This window comes from Pleurodeles waltl, chromosome 3_1 (assembly GCF_031143425.1).
Source record: "Pleurodeles waltl isolate 20211129_DDA chromosome 3_1, aPleWal1.hap1.20221129, whole genome shotgun sequence".
NCBI lineage: Eukaryota > Metazoa > Chordata > Amphibia > Caudata > Salamandridae > Pleurodeles > Pleurodeles waltl.
Genome location: NC_090440.1, coordinates 1766284751 through 1766309274, shown reverse-complemented (window position 1 = coordinate 1766309274; position 24524 = coordinate 1766284751). Strand labels below are relative to the sequence as shown.

General features: G+C 42.7%; 1 protein-coding gene across 2 annotated transcripts in view; it reads right to left on the bottom strand.

Moving 5' to 3' along the window:
- Nucleotides 1-24524, bottom strand: part of SATB2 (SATB homeobox 2) — a 329978-nt gene that overhangs the window by 101598 nt on the left and 203856 nt on the right. The window contains exon 9 of one of the 2 annotated variants that reach the window (XM_069225756.1): nt 10090-10302. The exons of the other annotated variant lie outside the window; for it this stretch is intronic. Coding sequence (XP_069081857.1) covers nt 10090-10302 — 213 coding nt within the window. The remainder of the gene's footprint in view (nt 1-10089; nt 10303-24524) is intronic. 2 annotated transcript variants of the gene reach the window in all.

The following is a 24524-nucleotide window of genomic DNA, read 5'->3' as shown; positions in this document are numbered from 1 at the left end:
GACTTGCAATATCCTTACGTACACAGGGGGTATTTTACCCCATATAATACATGGTCACACCACCAACTTTCCCACAAACCACTTAAAACCCTAGTGCATAGTTTGTCATTCCAAGCTATTAAAGTACAGCAGACGAAAGAAAAGCAACATTCCATTTTTTGCTTTAAACAGCTGCATTAATTATGCTCGGTGATCTGATCTGCCTTTTACCTTGGCTGCTAGCTCTGGCAGAAGGCATTGTAATGTCAGAATTCGACTGTAATAACCCTATCATAGTCATTTTCTGATGTCTTTTCTTTATAATCAGTGAATGTCTTTTCTTTACTCGCAGTGACTTGGTGCATCACAAACAGCCATTTCTAAAGAAATTAGTGACTGCAGTTTATACAGAGATTAGAGAATCCATGTTTATGTAGCCTGTAACTGCAAGAGCTTCTTCAGTGGAAAAGCTTCTAGTTATGACTGATGTGGAGCTGAGCTTCCCAAGATCACACAACGTAGTAGAAGTGTTATTAGAACTATGGTTACCGAGCACAGTTTACAACTGTTGTAGCTAATCGCTTTTGATCTCTCCAGTGCGGTTCCAATTGGCATGAGGCGAAGGGCATGATGGGCGTGGGGCGCAAAGGATATGTTCTTCCTTTTTAACCTCCTACCTTTATTTGCTTGGTGCATGAAGTTGCAAGGTTAATCAACATGTTATTTTCACATTTGAGCTAATTACTTTGTGAATGTAAATAACAATAAAAGATACTTTCAGACTGTGAAAACATGCCTTCCTTTCTCCCTATTTCACTTCCAATATATATGATTGTGTATACTTATCGGAGCCTGCAGTTCGTAAACAACGAGCGATTTGTATAGGGTTGATTGAAAGTCCCCAAGGCTGTCCCTGTCCCCCCCAGAAATGTATTGTCTCCTACACCCCTGCATGAAAGTGCTGGGCACAATATGGTGAGTAGCCCTTTAAGTAGTCAGCTTAAGCAATGTTCACATTTGTCACAAATTGAGCTATACAGTGACCTTCAAATGTTTTTAAACATGTGATCGGGTGTTGTCTAATAAAATGGTGTTGTAAAACACCTACAATTTTTAGTTCTACAGCAAGGTGTACATAAAAGTTTAAAAATAGGGGAGACACATAAATCTACTCACTTGGGATTTAGAAATGCCTCCCTCCCCCAGATTGATAACGTGCACAACAGGGTTATGTCCCACAACACATAATGCCACCAATTCACTTTGATCTTTAATACAATGGCAGTCCTATTACACCGGGTCATCTTGAGGACAAGAATCTGTTGGTAGAGGTTTGGTGGCCTCTCAATTATCCAAAGAAAGACACTTTGGCATATCCAAATATCTTACATCCTCCCGGTTTATGTAATAATCCATATGTTGCATCTGAGCTGGGAAAGCAAATTAACAGAGGACAGCCAACATATTTTTTGGGCTCACACACACACTATCATAGGTTTCTTCAGCTGTGCACAGTGGCGGTTGTGCATTCAACCCTTGGGGTGCTTAAGGGACTAGAAATGAAGTACTCATAAAACACTTAGGTGGTCATTACAACCTCGGCGGTCTTTTTGCAAGACCGCCGAGGGACTGCCGTGCTGAAGACTGCCAGTGCAGGTGGTTTTCCACTCGGCGAATTATGACTGCTGGCAGCCCTCTGTCCTTTTCTAGACGGAGAGCCGCCAGCAGCCATACTGGCGGTCAGCGGGGAAGTGGAAGTTGCTCCACCTCCACCGCCCCATCAACAGAACACCGCCCACCGAATCACATTCCGTGATTCGTCGTGGTGGTGTTCTGTTGACGGGGTGCTGGCGGCGGAGCAGCCCCCATGGATCCCGTCCCCTCCCGGAGGATCAACGGACCAGGTAAGTTGATCGTCCTTTAGGGGAGGGGAGTGGGGCGGTGCTGTGTGTTGTGTGCGCGCATGGGGGTGTGCGTGTGAGTATGTAGAGGGGGTGTGTGAGTGCGTGTATGCATGAGGGGGTATAGTGTGTTTGAAAATGTGTGCATGTCTGCCTGTATGTATGTCTGTATGAATGTGTGCGTGTATGTCTGTATGTGGGTGTGCATGTATGACTGTGTGTGTGTCTATTGACATGTATGTTGATATGTGTGCGGGTATGTGTGTTGGTGGTGTCTGCATGCATGTAGGGTGTGTGTCTGTGTAGCGATGTCGGGGGTAGGGGTGGGGAGGGGTATCCTGCAACCTTTGTGGGGTGGCAGGGGAGTGGGGGGAGTGGAGGGAGGACTCAGGGTGGGGGAGACCCCTATCAGTGCCACGGAAGGAGTTCCCTGGCACTGATGGTGCTTACCGCCATGGATTTCATGGCGGTTCCCAACCCCATGAAATCCATGGCGGTCATCAGGGTCGTAATACCGCCGTAGTCTTGCGACGCCGTCAGATCGGAGAAGTGGCGGATGACCATGGCGGTAACCGCCATGGTCATAATTCCATTTGTTTTTCCGCCAGCCTGTTGGCGGTGTTACCACCACTTCTCCGCCTACCACCAGGGTCGTAATGAGGGCCTTAGTGAAATTAACCAAAAAAGCCACAGTTAAAAACTGAGTTACAGTTGTGGCTCAAACGTTTAAAACCACTACAATTTGTCAGCTATGGTTATGAACGCACACAATGCACATCATAACTCAAGGCATCCCTTCTGCCCAAACACCAATTTGCCAGTGCACAGAAACACAAAAGGCAATTTTCATGAGAATAACATGTAGGTAGTGCGAGTTATTGTGTGTTGTGTGCTTTACAATATCTGATGAATTTCAGCTTCGCTATTGCCAAATATATATTACCACCTTAAGAGCACGCAGCTTTTTAATTAATATTTATAATCAACATGTTTTCTTGGTACTTCAGGTACACACATTTGTCCATTAGATCATGCTATGCAAATGAATACATTTTGAAAAAGGATTATGTTTTAAAGATAGACTCACGTATTGTATAAAACATTCAACCCTTTGCATTCATAGACAAGGTACGTTTGCTTTAGTTATAAGTTGGATACATCTATGTAACTACTTATTTAGCAAGGACTGTCTGAGATTTGACTGTAAAATAGATTGGTTCCCTTTTACCTGCAGGATCATGCAAAGGTGTGATTTGGAAGGCACTCAATATAGTTAAATGTTACAACTATGAGTACATTTCAGTAAGTTATGATAGGGATTTGTACACGAATTGGGATAAGAAGACCCCTTTTAAAGTTCGTTTAAAATTTTGCTGCAAATATATTCGAATTAGATATTTAGGCAGAGAACAGTTCCAGACTTGCAATATCTTAGGTGTTTCAGTGTGAACAGTCTCTGTTCTATCCTTTTTCAGTAGCATGATTGTAGGAGAGGTCAGTTTGTCCTCTCAGAATAGTCGAGTCTGATCTGGAGATGCACACACTTCAAAGCAGTCCAAGGGGCACATAAATCTTGAAATCTGCAAGACCTTAAGACCCCACCATTCTTTATATCTTTAAGAACCTTACAAATATAACTCATTCCACTGTGCACAACCACAATCTGAATTGCATGATAACTACGTGTTACTGTTCCCCAAGTCAATGATACTCATTCTGGCAACCTCACCATTACCAAAGTATAAGTCACCAACAGAGAAAATTGAACATGTGATCTGACGGTTTTACAGAGAAATATGCATCAAGCTATTTTTCAGCTTTCACCAGAACCCCTTGAGCAAAGCTTTGATGTACTTGTAAGAACCTCAACGAGATGCACCAATACCACAGAACTGTGGGTATAGTCATAGGTCTTACTCAAGTCACAAACTCTTCTCCCAGAGTCAGTTCTGAGGGGTCTTCTAAAACCCACCCTTATACCTTACACACTCCTTCAACTACAGCGCTTTCTACTATCCACATGCCATTGATTGAGCGAGAAAGAGAAGCCGCCCTGGCAGACGTGGATCATTAGCGCGCAGAGTATCCCTGTCTACAACGATAACGAACATGTGTTCGCCAAGGTGTCGTACACATCAACCTGTCTTTTCTCATCACGAGCCCAACTTCGGATAATAAGCCAGATAAATGCTGCAAATTAGGGATACTGAGCTCGGCGATCACAAAATGGGGGGAATGTCACAACACAAGCAGTGCATTGGTATGGGGACTGAAACTCTTTATCAAAAAGTGTTTTCCTGCAAGCACTGTTCAGACACTTGCTAGCGTGAACCAGAGCGAATGGAAAGCCAGTGCTGGGAAGTACAAAGCATCCGCAGAAGTGAGAATGCTGTAGCACAGCAGCCATTGACAGGCTGAAGTGACTGTCATTGATCTAATGCGCTTGAAGCTTTTCAGATGTGGATCAAGGTGGACGTAAGACGCCAATGGGTGCAGAACTCACATATTTTTCGTATAGCTGCATGAGTAGATTATTAGTACGTTGCTACATTTTTATTTCTTTGTATCATTCATTTCCTGTATCAGAGCATTACCACAGTACATAAAAACATACACTGTCCTTGTTCGTTATAGACATTCAAGTATTTTTTAGGCCATTTTGGTGGAGCTTTAGGTTTTTGAGTTTGAAGAATTTTACTGCATGAGCTATAATTGTTTTACTGACTTTGAAAAATAACTACAGGTATTTAAAGTACTTTTGAGCAGTGGCGTAGCGTGGGGGGTGCAGGGGGGGCCGGCCGCACCGGGCCCAACATCTTGGAAGAGACTAAATCCACGGGTTAGGGGGCGCAAATTACTTGCCTTGCCCCGGGTTAGAGGGCGCAAATTACTTGCCTTGCCCCGGGTGCTGACAACCCACGCTACGCCACTGCTTTTGAGGCCTTATCTGGTGCCATTTTGTGTCTGTGTACGTGAGGCATTTAATTATTTAGGCATTTTAAGCATTTCATTATTTTTGCTGTGTGGGCTTATGAAATAAACTAAAATAAGTACACCTGAGGCTCTATTGATGTTTTTGTGTGTTTGTAAATGCACAGATTTTCACTGCACAGTAGTATCCTACACTTCGTCTGCATCCTCGCTCTCTTTTTGTATCGCCCACATTCTATTAGTGACAATAGGATACATTAAGAAGTCTCCTATTGGCCAGCATGGTCTTGTAACACACCTCCACCTTATAGACAGGACCTACACCCACACACACACACACAAAAGGAAGGCCTCAATGGCATGACATGCTACTTAGGAGCCAGAGAAATATCAACAATCAATTTGCATCAGAAGACAGCATATTACACCACACAACACCACATCTAGTAAGGCATCATACTATATCACATTATTCCACACAATCTAGCCCTAAGCTGCACTATAATACTCTCAAAATATCCAGTGCCACACCAGAGCATAACACAATTCACTGTTCTGTGCTAACACTCTCCTTACCAAACCACGCCCCACCAACTATTGTGGGATCACACACTACCATATAATATTTGACACCTAACCAAAACACACAACAGCACACTGTTCCACACAATACTGTAAAATTCTCTATGACCCTTCATGAGACCAGATCACTTGGAACTACGAAATCACATAACCATATAAAATCATTAAGAATCAACCAAAACAACATCAATTATCACACCTTATCACACTAAATCACTCAGCATAACACATCACAACGTAATACTATTCCACACCTTACAATACCCTATGGAATTAACTACAGCCTATTTGTATGTGTTTTATTTCCTTTAGCCATGTTGTACAGCATCTCAGTGTTCTCAGGCCTGTTGGGCTTTACCAAACGTTATAATAAATAATAAGCAGACACTCCACACTATATCATAGGAAACAAAAACAAAGCCCCTAGAAGATAGAAAGTTCAGTATTGATAAAGAGATGCACGTGTGTATCAATGCAATGCGGATTCATTAACAGTTGGTTAATTGCATTGTTGGCACCTTAAGCTGAATGTGCATTCTTTTCTTCTTGTACGGCTTCTGTATTTTGTCCAGGGAACTGGAATCTGTTTGAGGGAGGTCTTGGTAATTGTGGTTATTGCACTATTACAAACAGCATAAAAGCACTATATCCCTCTCGAAATGATGGTGTTCAACGTTTAAACACATCACATCATACAATACCCCAACACATAGACAGTCCCACTCCACATCATACCCATTCAGCACCACCGCATGCTATATCACAGCAGCATTGTTGCACACACTTTACCACATCATTCTATTCCACACCACAACAAAACTCCTTCCAGCAGACCATACTATAAACTGTGCTACAATACACAGATAAGAGCACATCATCCTACACCTCACCATACATCACTATACCACATTAAATCGCACGTCAGACTACACCACACCATATAACAGCAAACAAGATCCCATATCATCAAGCACGACAAAATATATCACATCATCACTCGCATTGTATCACACCACTTCATGTATCATCACTCACCACCTCACTGTAAAACACATCACACCATTCAACAAAACGTCATATCATACCCCAACAAATGACAATGTCAAAACAACACCTAATACATCAACATTTAACTCAACTCCACACCACATCAAACTGTTCCCCGCCACAAAACTTCACATTACACCGTATTATATAACACAACACACAATATCGCACAATGTGCTATTACCTCTAACAATCTGAACCACAGCATGCAAGACAACTCAATAAAATATCACACATAATCCTGCGACTTAACACCACATCAAAATGCTCCATATCACATTATATTTTTATGTTATGTTGCATTGTTTTGTAACATTATATTATTGTCATTTGTATAGCACTCAGTCAGGCATTCGTCTGTCCTCATCGTGCCATTGGTTGCATCAGGGTTCTCTTCCACAATATTCTATAGTTTCCATCTCAAAAGTTTGATGTGATTCGGGTGTTACATTCTGGTCCATCTAGATAGCCTTGTTATGTCTCCTGCATGTTTTAAGGATGGGCACCAGATTTGTACGCAAAATGATTGCTTATGGTCCCGTTGGCTTGCTGACTAGCAAACTGGCAATGTTATTTTTTTTAGCTCCGGATGTATACTGTTGTGTTGAAAAGTAAAGTCAAGATGGCTACATAAAACGTTCTATACAACATAAAGAAAGTCTACTCACCTCACCATAATTCATCCAAGTAAACCATGCCAGATCACACCCCAGCGCCACACAGATACCTCCACATTACACAGCTTTCTCCACATCACACCAAAACCCACATGCCTATACTAAGGAATACTACATATATATAAAATGCACAATCAAACCATCCAGCAGCACATCTCTCCCTAAATACTGCATAACATAACACCATGCCATTCAGTGCCTCACCACATACCATAATACATCTGACCAACCAATACCATATCACCTAGAACCACACAAACTCACACTACACTTTACCATATAATTCAACATCTCACCATTCTACACCACCCCACAGGGTTAAACATAATACCATCCCTATAGCTCTGAATCACACTGTGCCGCACTCCATAAAAGTAACCAACACCTCACAATAAATCATACCATAATTTCCAATCCTAGCTGGAATTTTCTTAGAGATTTCATAGAATTAGATGCTAAATTCCTCAATTTGGGAAATAACTATACAGACATGGAATTACTCTGCAGATTCCTGCAGGGGATTTCATATTATAGGGCTCAATAAAAAAACATGTTTATTTTTGTGCATCACTGCAGTAACTATAGAAAGGTTAGAACCTTTCCGCTTGTTTCTACACAATTCAAGTTACTGAATCTGTATTTTCTTTAGAAAATGACTTTTATTGAACTGATTCTCATATAGTTTTGCAACATCTATCTGGCAGCTTTTTTGATGTGTTTAATTTTGTACTAGAGATTCTATTTTTATTCTTCATGTTTGTAAACATGCTCTCTCTTTCAAATGAAATAGCTACACACTTAGGATAGAAGAGGTCTTTGGGAAAGGTGATGGTGGGACCATGTATTATAAGGAATAAAGTACTCCTTGCTATACATGATAACGATATTGCAAGTCACCTTGAAGTTCCATAATCCTATATATAAACTCTGCTTTTGGCCTCTTTCCTCTATATGTCAGAGGAATAACACAGGCCCCTTGCAGCCCTGCTGTGGAGGGTGGCCCCCAAACCTTCAAGGGGCTCCCAAGCCTTCCAGGGGCCCCATTCAGCCCAAGGACACTCAATATTTGTGAGATATGGGAGACTTAGGGACCCCTCTTCACATTCTCTAGGGGTCCCATCATATTGCATAATGCCATTGCTATATGATTATGGAACTCTTCAGTGATTTGCAGGATCCTTATAATGTACGTCAACAGGTACTTTGTCCCATTTACATGAGGCATTTTAGAACAGATTTTTTATTTAGTAGGTCACTAGCTGGACTGACAGAGGAGGCATGACATTTGGGTGTGAGGGTGGGAAGGGGCTCTTTGCAGCGGCTGCCGCAAATCTCAAGGGGAGGGGCATAGGAGGGGACGGAGATGGAGGGAGGAAAATAGAAAAATAAAATAAACTTGCCTTACAGCTGTCTCATCTCCTGCCGCCTCTCGCTCCTTCCCTCCATGCGGTGTCCCAACATTCGCTGGGACACCAGCACAGGCTCATTAGCAATCCTGATGCTGCTTTCATGCTAAACATAGCATGAACGCAGCATCAGGACTGGTTTGAATGGCAGTCACTGCCGCTCAAACAGTGCCCTGGGGTCTTTGCAGTTTCTCTGCCTCAGCTGTTAAACACAGCTGGGCTGGAGAAACCTAAGTGTGCATGTGTGTTTGGCAAACCTGAAACGGCTGGACAAGCACACATGCACACTTAGGTGCACACTCTCTCGTCCTCCCATTGCCCTGCCCTGCCCACCCCTCGCTGTACTGCTGGCTGAGCCAGAAGATAAAGAATAAAACCACAGTGCAACTATTGTTTTATTTTTCATCTCCTGACTTTAGGCCAGGGTGGTGACACTCCAAGGCCATAGCGAAGGAGCCGCCCCTGACTGTTTGTGAATGTAACTTTATGTGTGGAAGTGGACAGGAGGCTCTCTGGGAAATTCATTGTTTGTAGTCAATTGGACAACCTTTAAGTTTGAAGTCAATTGAGCAACCTTTTAGGAGTCATCCAGTGAGTAGAAAAAAACTCAGTTGTCTTTACGGGGTCCTGCATCACTAACAATTGTCAGCAATATTTTTTTTTTTTTAAGATGTCTGCTGGGTTTGATATCTAGTGTGATATAATTCGGCACATGGCCCTCCTACTTTGGTTCTACTTGCACTCAACATACCACGGCCCTGCTGAGTCATCCAATCTCCTTTTATTCACGATCATCCAATCTGGTATGTCTGTGTTAAATAGGACGATGTCCATGTCACAGACACTTTCCCAGAGTTCTAAGCAACTATTGTGCAATGCTTCAGGCAATGCAGGTGAGGGTTTAAGCAGGAACTCTGAATCCGAACCATGGCTTTCTCATTTTCTCAATGAATAAGAAGAACCAAAATATTACTTTTCTGAACCTCTACCATCAATTAAATTCGCAAAAGGGTGGCACGATCAGGGTCTATCTAAAGCTGCATACGAGCCATTTCACATTAACCTGCTGCAAACATATTACCAATTGAGTATTATTAAAAGCAGTGAAAACTGTGGGACTTCGAAATTATGAGAACTCTATGTAAACTCAAGAGAATCAAAGTATAAATAAAGAGTTGCAATGTTGTGAATTACAAACTGTTCCCTTTCTGATCCGCAAAGACTTGCTCGTGCCTCAGGCTTAAACCAGTCCTGCCTTAAAAGTTGAAGTTATATGGTGCATCCTTGGGATGCCCGTGTGCAAATGGAATTCACAATTATTTATCTAAATGCATACTGGAATGAGCCTGGAAATTCTAGATTTGCGCCAATGCTATTTTATTTTAACAGTGTAAAACTGTGGTGGGCATCTGAACAAGTCAAATGCCTCTCCTAAGGCAATATATTTTAATATTTTAGTGAAGGCAAGTGCTTTACGGATAGAGTGGGTTGGGAGACGTGGATGGAAAAGCAGATAAAAAATTAAAATTATGAAAGAAAATAAAATAAGTGGGTCTTACCACCTACCTGAGGGGCTCTGGAGGAACAAGGGCTGTTGGAGGCCGAGGACACCAGGCTCACATTGGGGTTCATGCTCCTCTCCCTTTCGTCTTGGTAAATGCGATCCCTCTCTGCCTCGGGCAGATTCAGGAAATTCTGCATGGCCCTGAGGTTTACCAGGAGGGACTGAGAGGCAGCGCGCGGGTCTTCTTCCTTACGCAGAATTTCCGACAGCAGCCCCTGGTTCAAGAAATTAAAAAAAAAAAAAGCCAAGTCAATTTTTTTTTTTTTAATTTGTTGGGGCGCTGAAACCAACTTGGCTGTCAGATCTTTTCTTTTTAGGGAGCGGAGAGAGAAAGTTTAGGGGAAGGAAGAAACTTGCACTGCTTGGGGCAATGAAAGCAAATTAGTGCAATTCATTAGTGGGAGATGGAGGAGGAGACAGTGCGAGAGAGAACTGAAATATATAGGCCTTTAAAGTTCTTCGGTGTAGATTTACTAAAGTTTATTATGAATGCTCATGTAGTGCTATTCATTTTTTCATTGCGCTTACAGGTCTTTTTAATGTATAGTAACTTGACACTACATTTTGCGTTATTTTGTGCCCCGCGAGTGCCTGAGACAAACTTTAGTAAATCTTTAGTTTAATTTCAAACAGGCAATATATTTAATATATTGGCTAGTAAAATAATCCATTTTAATGTGTTTTAGCAAATAAATATTTATTGTGATCATCTCTTGAAAAAAGCCTGCATGGTAGGGGTGTGATGGGCTTGATTACTTGTTTTGGAGTACCTTACAGCTAATGCACTTTCCTATTTTCTTTAAGCTCTGTCTTGACAGCTCACCTGCCTGCAAGGCCTATTGTTACTAGTTGTTTAACAGATTCATAAAATAGGCTTTGGATCCACACCACATGCGTATTATTCTGTCACCTCGTGCTGCTAATTGTTTAGTGTCTCATTCTGCCTTTATTGACTGATTGCATTGCAATGAATGGTAGAACATTTTACACTGAAACGTCACACATTAACTTTTTTATCTCATATATATGCGTAAGGAAATCGTAATTTATTTTGTTTTTTTCAGAGCAGCTGGCTTTTTGAAATATTTTAGTCATGACATAGAATCCATCCAGATCATATTCGCTTTGCCAATGTTTGTTTTCCTGGTCGTAGTATTGCAGCACTTCGAAGAAACCAAACTAAAAGAAATAGTAATATACACCACAAAATTCAGTTTTAAACAATTAAAAAAGGAACCTTATAACTTATTGGACACGGTGTTCCAGTTTACACTGGTGTGCAACCCTACCGAGAGTTCCTGATGCAGCCTAACCCATGCATGTGTTACAAAAAAATAAGGAAAGAATATAGTGGCAATTCAAACCGCCTACCTTTGTCTACTTAAGAGTGCCCCGTAAGATAGCCATGAGGTTGAGTGGAGTCATAAATTGCACCCACCCCCACTGGGGATTTATTTTCGGGGCTCTCTTTAGAGGCCAGAACACAGGATGTGTATGCAGAGAGCCGGTGTCCCTGCTACCTCGTCGCCACCTTATTTATTTGCTGAAACCGTCCAATTTTTCGTACGACGGGGTAACTGCATCGCATTTGGTGGAGGGACCTCGTTTAGGTCTCGGGGGGCGACACATTTAGGGATTGCACGTTATAAGTTTGCTCCTTTGCAACGGGCGCACAGTCATTGGCGAACACTTTTGCAAACCTAGGGGGAAAACATCAAAAGCTAAAACCTGTTGCATCTTGAGGTCGTTCTAAAGTGCTGTGATGTCATGAACCTGAAATCTGCCCATGTGGTAAAAGGAGTGACAAATGTGGGTGGGCTAGGATTCGGCAAGTGTATCTGAGAAAAGGTTGTGGGTACTGATATAAAACGCCAAATGACCACCAGTTTGAGTTTTATGGTATTTTAAAACAGTCAATGTGCCTAAACCTCTGCAAAGAATATATATTTTCAGGCGATTACTAACGTGGGGGGCTGGCCACAGGCGGACATGTGGATAAATCTTCAGTGTAATGGTCTGTTTAACAGGGCGCCAGTGGATTTGGGACAGAGGGCAGTACCAATCAATAGAGGACTGCTCAGTATCAGGTGTGTGCCTGTAGTGTGACTTTAAGCTTTTTGGGGAATTAGGGGAGGGAGGACTGGGCCTGTTGGGGCCCACGATTTGGACCTAGATGGAGCCATGGCAAATTCCTCATCCAAGAATGCTGTCACACTTGAAAGTGAAGGTGTTCAGAATGTATTCTGAGACTGAGGAGGGAGGTGGCCTTTCTGAATCTCAGCTCTGATGAGCGCAATTTTATTGATGAAGTAATGATTCTGTTGGGTATAGTTCGGCAGAAGAAATTAGTTCTTCGGAGATTCTAGAATCATCAGTTACATCTTTCATAGTTTGAAAAAACTGCTTTTTGAAAGTTGTCTCCTGTGATATTTTTTATCGGAAAGCTAGAGCTGTTTGTCCTAGTAACGTCCTGTTTATAAGTTTTCATTATTGTTTAGCAGCAGGGTCATAATTTTCCTCCATTTCCGCTCATATTGGTGAAGTTTTGTTTTTCTATCTTTTAGTTGTTCGTTAAGTCGAGGGTTGTTTCTATAATAATTGGTTCAATTAGGGGTAGCAGAAGCAAACGCCTGTGAAAAGCAGTGAAAGGCTATACTTTATTCTTCGACTAAAGTATGTTTAGTGTATGGGGTGTTGGTAAAGTATTAATACAGGTCAGTGTGACTGACGTTATTACATTGTAGGATAAACCTATGGCCCTTTTTAAAACTAACATTTTTATGTGGAAGGAAGACAGAGAATGGAATCTTCAACATAAAAATGTTAGTTTTAAAAAGGGCCATAGGTTTCTCCTACAATGTAATAACGTCAGACAAAATACAGACAAAATACAGGTTAGAATTTGGAGATTGTTATCACCAATACCAGAGGCCTATATGTGGTCTAGTCTGTGTTCCTTAATAAAAGCTGAATACAGAATTATTGGAACATGTTTAAGGAGCTTAATAATGAACGTCAATTCACCAAAATGCTAGGAATGGCGGAAGTGACAGCACACGCCCTTTGAACTTCAGTTTCACTGACACACACACATATGCTTACACATACACACACATTCACACACACACACTCTCACATAAACACACACTCACCTACGAGCACACACGCAACCTACATTTAAAAGCATTTTTTCACTTACCTCAGCTGCCAGGGAAGGTTATATTCCAGCTAATTTTACTCCATTTTTTACTACACTTATAGTTAACAATGAAACATTATTCACTATTAGTGTAATAAAAAATCGAGAGAAAACAAAGTGGGGAGCTCCAAAAGACAGCCATAAGAACGAGCTGCCACTGTGTTCCTGGCACTGATTTTGCCACCTCTGAGGCAAAGGCTGTACCAGGGGTTGCAAGATGCAAGCCAGGGGTCGCAGCTGTGACCGCTGACGACCCCAAAATGAGGTCCATGATCTTAATAAGGTAAAGAACACTTCAGGTTTCCGATCTTACCAAACGTCATCTATCTAATAACTGAAGTTTCCTATAAATATAAGATTAGCCCAAGTAGTTAAATTGCCACATACTGGTTCATAAGATATGGGAAAGAAAAACACATTAACTGGACAGTGGTATTGTAAGAGTATTGGAACTGTATACATGGGGGACAAAGCAAGAAGTAGTCACTACTAGGTAAAGGTTGTGTTGTTGGCTGAATGTTTTTTTTAAACAACGTCTTCAGGAATATGAACATAATCAAGAATATCATGGCAAAGGGAGTGTCACTGGCTGAGGGAATGCTTGAACACATTACAATAGAATCATTGCATATAGAGATGTTATGTACAGATTGCATTAGTTAAGAAAGTGTATAAGAATCTACCTCATAAGGAGACATTCTCAGCAACATGTTTTAAAGAGATTATGCAAATCTCAAGAAGTGGATGGTGTTGAAATGTGTCTAGTCTGAAGTGTGGATGTGCTGATGTGAACTGGCCACCTGGATAGAACCCTAATATCGTTTGCAAATATAGTGTGTCCAAATTATCATTTACAAATATGTAGCCCTGTTGGACTTAATAATAGAAAATATACACCCAGTCGAACAATATTTTTGTAAACAATAATTAGGACATAATATTTATGCCAGATGATGTTTCTGTAGATGATATTCCGACATACAACTGGCTGAATCATGTCCGAGGTTGCCTGGAAAACAGGAATAACTTCATTGGTAGTTGCAATAGTTGCAATGAGAGGCTGAGGGGAGACAGTTGGAGGCTAGCATGACTGATGTAGGATCCTCTTAGAGTGTGTAATGAGAGCTCTACCTCACATGTAGTTTTGCAGTTTGAGCTTTGCCCAGTGCCTTAGGCACCCTTCCTTCTGTTCAGTGAAGGTGCCATGGGTACGTTGCCTGACTAGAGTCCGGGCAGATGAGAAGCAGAAAAGGAGCGAGAACAGCAGACCTCATAATATAGAGAGCGAAAGAGATCCAGGAAGATTACCAAAGTTTCATTCTCAGATAGTGACTAGCAGACTTGATCACACTGTAGAATATCTATGCTATGTCAGCTTGATTGTTGAGCCTGAATGAATGAATGTACAAGATGATGTCCAGTAAGAAAGCCCAATAATATATTGAGATTTATCACTAAAAGAAGTAAACAAATCCTAGTAACCTTAGTAGTGAATTAAAGCCCTTCCAGGAGTCTGAGAGCTATGGTGCCCTTTCATGAAGTAAGCACCATCTTCCATTGTGAAGATGAAGTAAATTGTCGCTCCTAGGAATACAGGTTTCAAGAAGGGCAAGTCTAAAATTCTAGTTAAGATGTTTGGTACTGTTGCCGCATTTGATTAATGGATCAGCAAGTACTGCTGGTTATGGGCTTTGCATATCTGGGAAAGGGACATGGCTCCTGCTGTCTGTGTTTGGCACCATCCTATCAGGATGCAGTCAGGTTCATAATATTAGTATGCATGGTGAAAGGTAAAACTCAAATTTTTGTTTAAAAATTACAGAACTGAATCAAAAGTTAACTCTGTGTGTGTGTGTGTGTATGTGTGTACGTGTTATTATATGTGCGTGCAAACCAATCAAAATCAGCTCCAACGGTAAATCAGGGGATTTTTACCGTTAGTGTTCATTTCTACGTGGTCTACCCAGAAAATGTCCATATTCAAACGCAAGACACAATTCTACTTTTAAAATGCATATATTGATTCAGTCAGGACTTTTCTGCTAAAACAATGTAAATAAACTACTTGGTCATCCATCAAGTAGGGTCAGTGCTCCTTTTCTTTAAAATATTTCTTACTATTGTGATTACGTGACTGAAAGAAATACAATTCTATCCCTAGATTTCTTATGCGGCCTTGAAAACGTCTTATGTTGAAGTGAAGCTAACAATAGACTAGGAGTGATATTTATTTTTTGTCTCAACTTTTATAAAGATCCTGTCATCTACACTCCACGTGAGTCAGGCCGCAATCGTGTTTACTAAGTGGCTCCCACCGTTTCTGCAATGATGTAAACATCACACTCAAGTGAAAGAAGGGATGCGGTGAATGGATGCGGGATGAATGATGATGTAAGGGCTAGACAGGAGTTATGGTGAGAGAGCAGTGGAGTAGAAATGATGAGATTCAGGGTCTCATTTACGAGGCCCTAGCGGCACATAGCGCCACCAGAGTGTCATTTTTTAAAATGCTCTAGTGGTGCAGTGTGACCACCCGTATTTACAAGGCCACGCAAAGCCACCTTGCATGACTTTTCATGGCCTTGTAAGTATGGATCCCTTTCACGCATAACACTTCATGAAAGGGGCATCCTATGGGTGTGGCTTGAGGTGTTCCCACTCAACACCCATGGAACCCAAAGGAATCCAAAGCATTCCCAGATTTACAAGCCTGGGAATGCGTCAGATTCCACCGCCACCTCAGGGGTAGAGTAAGAATGACGCAAGGGGGAGAAATATCTTAATTTTTCCCTGTGTTTTCCTCTTTCTATGTGGAATCCCTATGTGTGTCCCTTCCTGCACAAAAATAATCATCCCCACAAAGCAGGCACCCTAGCACCATGGTTCAAGGGTCTTTGTGTTGCGTTAGGCAGCAATTTATGTGCCAGCACAGGGGAGGCAGACAGAAATGCACCGTATCTTGTAGACATGGTGCATTTCTGCTCCTTCCCGGTGGTGCAGGGCAGCACAGCAAGGCACTTGCTGCACTGCCCTGCGCCAGAGGCCTTGTAAATGAGGCACTCAGTGCTTTGAAGTGATCAGGTACTGTCCGGTAGTAAGTGCACTTCTTTAATTTGAAACGAAGAGTACCTGCACTTCCTAACACTGATAAAATATTTGTAATGGGAGTGGAGTGGTACACTACTTTAAGTAGGTGTGTACCAGCACTTCTCAGCACTGGACAGGAATGGCTCCTCCATTAGGGCAGGGGAGCGTTCCCCCTCCACAACGCCCAGCCAGCAGCAGCAGCTGCAAAACCTTTGAAAGAAAAGGATAATAATCTTTGTTTATTATCCTTTTCTTTTAAAGGGGTGGGGCCACGTGGGTGATGAGCATCGAGGGGGGTGCTCAGTAGTCCCCCTCAGGGCACATATATGTTTGGTTGGCCATCTCTGCACAGTTGCTGGGCTGGAGAGAGCCTGCACAGGCTCCCAGTCTGCCTTGGAGCTCCCTGGCTGGGTGCTCCCAGCCAACCCTGACGCTGCTCTGAGTAGCGTCAGGATTGGCTGCAGGGCAGGCTGGGAGCCTGTGCCTGCAGCAAGACGAAGGAGAGGAGCAGCACGGGCACATCGAGGAGCAAGGTAAGTGGTTTATTTTTTATTAATTTATTTTAATGTTTGTTCCCCCTGCATGCGCCGCCCCGTCCCTTCCAAGCCCAGCGAGTCGCTCCTGGCTCTGGAACAACACTTTTAATGGGAATGGAGTGGTACAATACCTTCAACATGAGTATAAAGGCATGTGTCAGCACTGGTACAATTATCTTAATAGGAGTGGAATGGTACAATACTTTTATTAGGAGTGTACCAGCACGTCTCAGCACTGGAACAACAAGTTTTAGTGGAAGTGGAGTGGTAGAATGCTTTTAAATGGAGTATATCAGCACTTCTCAGCATTAGTACAATACTTTTAATAGGAGAGTACTGGTACTACTCAGCACTAGTACATTACTTTTAATGGGAGAGTGTTGTCACATCTCAGCAGGTACTCTAACTAGCGAGTACCATAATGCGGTATTTCCATTAAAGCACTGATGCAAATGTAGATTGGTGAGACAGATGGAAAGAGGAGGAAAAAGTGTGAGCAGAGATGCTAGCGAGGACAATGGTGAGCATGAAGATTAAGGAGAGTGCATTGTGAGAATGGGTATGTGATGGTGTTTGTAAGAGTTTGATGAGTAAGTGAGAGCAGAGCAGGATTGGACTGGAACAAAAAAAAGGCCTGGGCACTAAAATTAATGTGGCCCCCATTACCGAACCAGATAGCTACAAAAATGGCCCACAGTTGCAAATTAGGACAATTTTTAACTTGTAAAGACAGCTGTATAGTATTTTGCTGGGGAGTTTGCATGCATTTGTGTTTGCTGCAGGTGATATTTGTGGTAAAATCACAGAAATCAACAGTAAAAAGCGGCCCATCTGACTATAAAACGGGCCCACAAACTTCTAAAGAAAAGCAGCCCCCCACATACTGACTGATCTGTCAGATCAGCCTATCCGGCACTGCCTGATTGCCCTATAGGCCAGTCTGAACATGGGACAGAGAGGGGATGAGAAGTGATGGTATAGAAGTGAGGAGTTCAAGTGCAAACTCCCAAAAAAGATCCCTGGGATGGGGGTTCATAAGGAGAACTGCCTCGTAGGCTCAGTGCAGGCGTTTCCTGCGCACCTTCTCTGCCGTTGTGTAATATCAGCTCTTCACTGGGTGATGTGTTAAGGGAGTCGATTTCATGTCCCAGGTCTGTGGGACTGGCTTTGAATATTAGTGAGTTTGAAGAGTATAACACGTGTAAGGCCGATGTGGGAAGGGTTCCCTGCACGACACACTAGGTACTTCTGCTAGTTTCTGTGCAGGTGAATGCACCTTAATTGGCAGGTCCTGCCAGGCACCGAGCACCTGCACTTCTATAATTTGAGAGGAAGAGTACCATCACTTCTCAGCATTTTTAATGGGAAAGTACCTGCTCGTCTCTTTAGTTACTCTGGAACAGTGAGGACGTTACGCAATGTTCGGCCCTAATTTGGCTTTGTGGATGAAACATGCGTTGGGTGAAATTTTGGTTTAAGCCTGAAACGGGAATATAATCATGTACAAAAAGACGAAAGTGCCCCTATGATTTGCGGCAGGTGAAAAGGTGCAAATTGTCTTCAGTTAGTGTCCGCGCGCTGCGGCCCATTTCAACCATTCACAAAGTCCACATAATTCTCTAAGCAGGGTGGTGAGACCGAGAGTCGCGGGCAAACTATATATATGTGCACCCGTTCCAGCTCGCCATTTCCCATCGGGGTATTTGTTAAAAGAGTCGCCAGGCTCACGGACAGGAAAAGGGTGGTCATCTCACTCTCCTTCGTCCCCCTACCCTGTACTGCCCAAGGTATCACCTGCCCACCTCAGCCACACAGAGCAACTCTCATCTGCTGCGCTACATTGCAGAATTTGCTGCCGCTACCAATCGACCTCGGAAAACAACCAGAAAGTGAAGCGATGCAGCTGAATCCATTCGGCCTTGTCACCTGCAGCAAATTAGGCCTCCCACCCTCAGATGTATCTTCCTACCAGGAAGACAAATGATCGGGATTGCATTTAATTGTGATTTAATGAGCCATGAGGTAGTTTCTTAAAGCAGTGCAGAGTGCGCCAGGTGTGAAGTGAGGGTGCACGGGCCGCACAAGACCACCTGCAGCAGATATGCTTCCGGATAGCAGCTAATAGAAGGGCAATTTCAGATTTTTAAAAAATAATGTTTTTTCTGACCTGTGCATGCTACATCTGTTGACCTGTCAAACAGTGTCACCCAGGTAGCTTGGTCTGTAAGATTGAGGGGGTGTGAACTTCAGATTTCCCATCAATCACACTGGCACATAGCAGTCTACTTACCAAATTCAGTACAGCAGCTAAAATCCTGTGTTGCGTGAGTAATAGAAAGCAGAAAATGGCCATATTTACAGAGATATGGCACTATCCTCCCTTCTTCCTAGCGCCGGGGCACAATCAGGTAGCCGTGCACCATGCGCACACTTTTGCACCATAATGCAAAGGGTGTCTGCGTAAGTCTAGCATAGGCTTTGCACTGGACTGTCACCCCTGAAGTACAAAATACAATGCTTAGACTTTTCCCACTTTATATGTGTGCTGCACAGTGCAGCACACATGCAAAGTCGGAAAAGAAAGGAGAGATAAAAACATTTCTCCTTGATAGGGCCTATTTGAAATGGGCATTTATTTTTGAAGTAAAACTCTGTCTACTTTTTTTTAGTAAATAGGAGTTTGCCTCTGAAATCATGGGTGGTTACATGGGAATGCCCATGCACCACAAAGGAAGCACCTGCTTTGTGCTAAGTGATGCAAAGCGGCTCTGTGCACAGCTTTGCATTACCTTCAAATTTCCAGCTCAAAACAAGTTCTGCGTTAGAAAGTACATTTGGAAAAAAAAGATTTTGGGCTGGTTTGCGTCACTTTTGTGTTGCAAACATGTCCCACAATCATACTGAATACACCCCATATTGTTCAATAAAATACATTATACAACAAGCAGGGATCACAAGAGGGTCTTAAGGGGCAGTCAAAAGGGAGAGTAATGCCATTGGTGGAGTACTAAATTATAGAAAACTCATTATTTTGTGAAATAATCAGCATTTTTAAAATTCTCTTTGCAAACAGAGAGACAGAGAGTATGTGTGTGTGTTTTAGTCTGTGTGTATAAAAATTCCTGGTGAAATCTGACAGACACCTCACTGTACCCTACTGAAAGCACCTGCACCCAGCAATTTATCATGAAATACATTAATTAGGGGTTTGTAACACCCCAAACACCCCCTGGAGCTATGTCCCAGGTGTCACGAAACACCAGGAGGAGCCTCAATAGTGTCTAAGGTGTTTGTACAATGACTGAGAGTAGAACCTCTCCTTTTACGTGCTAGCAAGGGGTCGAGTTGTGCTTTTAGCTTCCAATACACAGGGCTGTAATACAATTTTCACATGTAGCTAGAGTTGCAAGCCTCCAGCAAACCTCTGGACAAGCGGTAATGACACATGCTAAACCAGTGCAATCATCATTGCTTCATGTCATCTGCATTTATTACTGCACAGATCCTATTTGGTTGCAAAAACGCACCATGTCCTTGTATGAATGTTAAATGCACAGAGAAATGGGGGATTTTCCCACCTAGTAACACTGCCTGTCTTTAGTTCACATTTTCAGGCTTGAGGCATGGGAGCTGAAGGCTTACATATAAATGGAAACACACACAGTGTAAAACACTATAGCACACTACTGGCTGGTGGAAACCAAAAGACTTGACCAAACTCCTATGGGACATGTAATAGGAGCACTACCGACATTCTTTCATTTTGTCAGCTGCGTTGAAATGGGGAGAAAATCAGGAATTACTAGAAGTATCAAATGCAGTATTCACAATGTACCCAAATAATGACTCAGGAGACCCTCAAGAGTCAACTTGTGCTCCTGCAATTCACTCCGATGTCCCCAGAGCTACTGGTGTCCCCAGTATGTGTAACTCTCGAGGAGGAAAAACAAGCCAAAATACAGCAGTCTTGTAATGGACTCATTTATTTTATGGCACATTAAAAGCCAATGTTCATAGGATCATTATCAGTATTTATAGATGGCCAGAAGATACCAAAGTACAGAGTCTCAATGGTCAAATTCGTAGAATAGAGGTATTTTTAATGCCTCTTTTTTAGGTGCCACTTGCAGGTAGTGCATGAACTGTCGCTGCGAGATGTATTGTTTTCTATGAGGGGAAAGAAGCCCGCCCATTGCTTACCAATTGTTGACTTCATCGTTACTCCTATTTGGTGCTTCCTTATTGGTCATGCTTGCCAATGTCACTTTCTGTTTGCTCGTTTGCAGCATGGACCGAGTATTGGTTGATTTAGTTTGTTTAGTGTCCTTCAGCTGTCCAACCACTGCTCGCTGTGATCTGGGTACTATTTTCATTATTCTTTCCACCCTCGTTGCTTCTTCCCATCGCACCCCATGTTGCTTCCTCCCCACCCTCACTCATTGTGTGTTTTGCTTCTTTACCTCTCACTCTTGCCCGTGTTGCTTCTTACCCTATTGTCTGCCGCACTCATATACATATAGCTTCTTGCCTCCCAACCTCAACCCCACTCTCCTGTTGTCTTTGTTGCTTCTTCTCTCCCACCCTTTCGGTGTCTGCGTTGCCCCCCACCCACCATAAAGAAAAACAGTGCTATAACGCAGCCAATGCTGGCCACATCATAGAGCTTTCTTTACTATTCTTTCCTGACCTCCTTTGTCCCTGTTGCCCATCCCCACCAGCCATACGGAAAAAAAAGCTGTACGATGCGGCCAGCACTGGTTGAGTCATAGTACTTTTTTTCCAACTTTGCTTTTAGCCATGCTGCACAGCCACAGTGCTGTACAAAATGACAGAGGACAAGGTCCAAGACCTTGCCCTTAAATGGGTAACGTCATATCTTTGTGGCTGTTCCCAGACCATGGTGATATTTCGCTTTGAATCAAAGCACCAGTAAAATGGAGAGTCTGGAAAGGTGCTGTCATTTCACCTCTGCTTTTCAATTTCACGTGGGACTGTTGGTCCCTATGCTTCACCTGTATGAGTGACAGGTGACTTCTTCGCTTCACCAGTAGGGACCATGGAGGCAACATACACCAGCAATCCTCCGTCTGAAGAATAAATCTGGCACTAATTCCATAAGGTGATGTAAGGTAGCAGCATTACAGCACCAGCTAGCGGTGGGGCCAAATTACTATACATTGCCAAGCATATAGGCTTTCTTTGGCTTTGGTATATGGAGGGGGTGAGACCTTAGTGAGACATTACCCGCCAACGATTTTGTACTGAAAGCAAAATGCTATTTTACATGGAGTCTGAAAATTCTTGCACTGAACCGGAGATCCACTCCAAATATTTGTTCAGACCTGACTGCAATCGTGTGCTGGACGTCAGTTAAAAATCGTAAAATAAATGTAAACAAATTAATGAGTCAGATCTGCCCAGGTGGCTCCGTTCTTCTGGACCCTATCCTCTAGCCTGATGTATGGGGCAGTATCATGCACCTGTTCTAGCAGTCCGGACAAGCTTCTACCTTAGGCTACTCCACTGGGTTCTATCTAACAATCAGATGGAAGAAATTAATACCTTAATTTCTTCTTGATTTCAGAATCTTTAAAGTATCTCGATAATACACAGTAATGTCATAAATACTAATAAATGAAAATAGAAATTGGACGTTATGCAGCGAATAGATATTTTCTTATAATAGATCTATTTCAACTGAGTTTCAGATTGGATTGCGGTGAAGGTGAATATCGGATTTTTAGTTCAGGTGCAAGTGGTCCTCGGGAGTGATTTCTTGCATACAGTAATTAGCACAGTGTGTCCGCAAAGTGCATGTTGTTCCGCCTTCTTATTCGGAGAATATTTCTAAATGAAAGATTCCTCAGCTGCAGAGACAAGCTGTGTCTGTTTCAGCCTGCCGAGGCCTCCCCTCCTTGGGCCGAGTCATGCGTGAGATGGGAGCTTGAAAAACAGACACCACCTTTGGATTCCAACTGTTTCTTCTAAGTCTTACTTGATTCGCAAATCACTCAACTATATTCTACCACGCCATGTGTATCCATAGCTCATAAATACGTTTTCAACATGACTGTCATATACTACTGAAAAAAAAACATTGCAAATGAAGCTGTCACACAACAACAACTTGGCACCCTTAACTGATTAATGACATCACAGCCGTCATTCATGGACCTCGAGTCACCAAAATTCTTTTGGTAAAGGAAGTGTCATCACACACTATTTAACCACCGATAACACCAGAAGGAGGACCACTTATCCTACCCATAGCCCTTTAACGGATTCCCAAATGTGCTTAGAGCTTAAAGAAAGGGATGGGCTAGAAGTTATAGAAAAGGAACTGAGACTTCCAATTCTGTTTACTTCCTGTTGATGCGGGTGGCTTCATGACCCTTGACAGCAAGGGTCCCAAATGTAGTGCTAGGGGTACCAAAAGACACACCAAGGAGGGGAAGCAGGCACTAACCTGAGAACCACTAACTGACTCCCAGTAGTGGTATTGTAGATAAAATCACTGGCGAGATCATGGATACATTTGGCAACCACATTCGAAATCACATTACAAATTCTTCAAGAAGAATATGAAATAGAGAAAACATTGGCCTTGGGTCATTGCACTTCTCTCCTCTTTGCCTCCCTAAGCATTCCTACAGCGCTCACCACATGTGCCACCCTGACCAGCAAGCTTTTTCAGGGTTACAATCACATGTGCACTACACAAATTCTCTTGGACTCTGTGTGCGTGTGGACTTGCATGTATGATAGTCAGATGCAGTTGACTTATTACACAAGACAACCGTAAATTATTCTGTTTACCATTCTGGTATGCAGTCCACCACTTGGTGTAGTCATCAGCACATGTGCATCATTACATATGAGCAGGGGCAGCTGGTAACCTTAGAAAGTGGTCGGGTGAGCAAAGTGCCCCAGAGAAAAAAACAAAATAAAACACTCCCTCCCACCAAAACCCTTAAATAAACACCACCTCTCTTCAAAAGCCCATAATAAAACAACCCCTCCCCCCAAAAGCCCACAATAGAACTACACTAACGTTCACAATAAATAAAATAAAAATAAAAGGTACTTACCCACTGGTGAACGTTTTCCTCGGTGTTCTGAGACTGCAGTCTGCTGTGGAGCTCCACTAACTAATCCAGACGCTACTGTCATGCTATTATCCACCACAAGCGAAGTGTCAGGATTGGAAGGAGAGGATTGGTAATTTGCTCATTCTGGCCCTGGAGGTCTGTGCTTGCTCTCCACTAAGCTCCCTAAGACAGCCTGGGATGGAGAGCTTGAGGTGCCCATTTCAGGCTGTCCGTCATAAGACAGCCAGCCAAACTGACATGTGCAGTTTAGAGCATCCTGCCTGCCACTGCTCCTGTCCTGCAACAAGAGCGTTGGGCAGAAACACTAATTAAAAAAAAACCCTTGGGTAATCTTAGGTCTAATGACGGTGTATTCAGGACAATGAGCATGCCCTGCTGATTACGAACACATCTTGATGCCTTTCAAATGCTTTGCTCTCAACTATAAAGAGAGATTCCAACACCTTGTCACAACATTGGTACTCCCATGGCCATAAATTCAAAAAAATACCAGGGGTGGAAGAAGT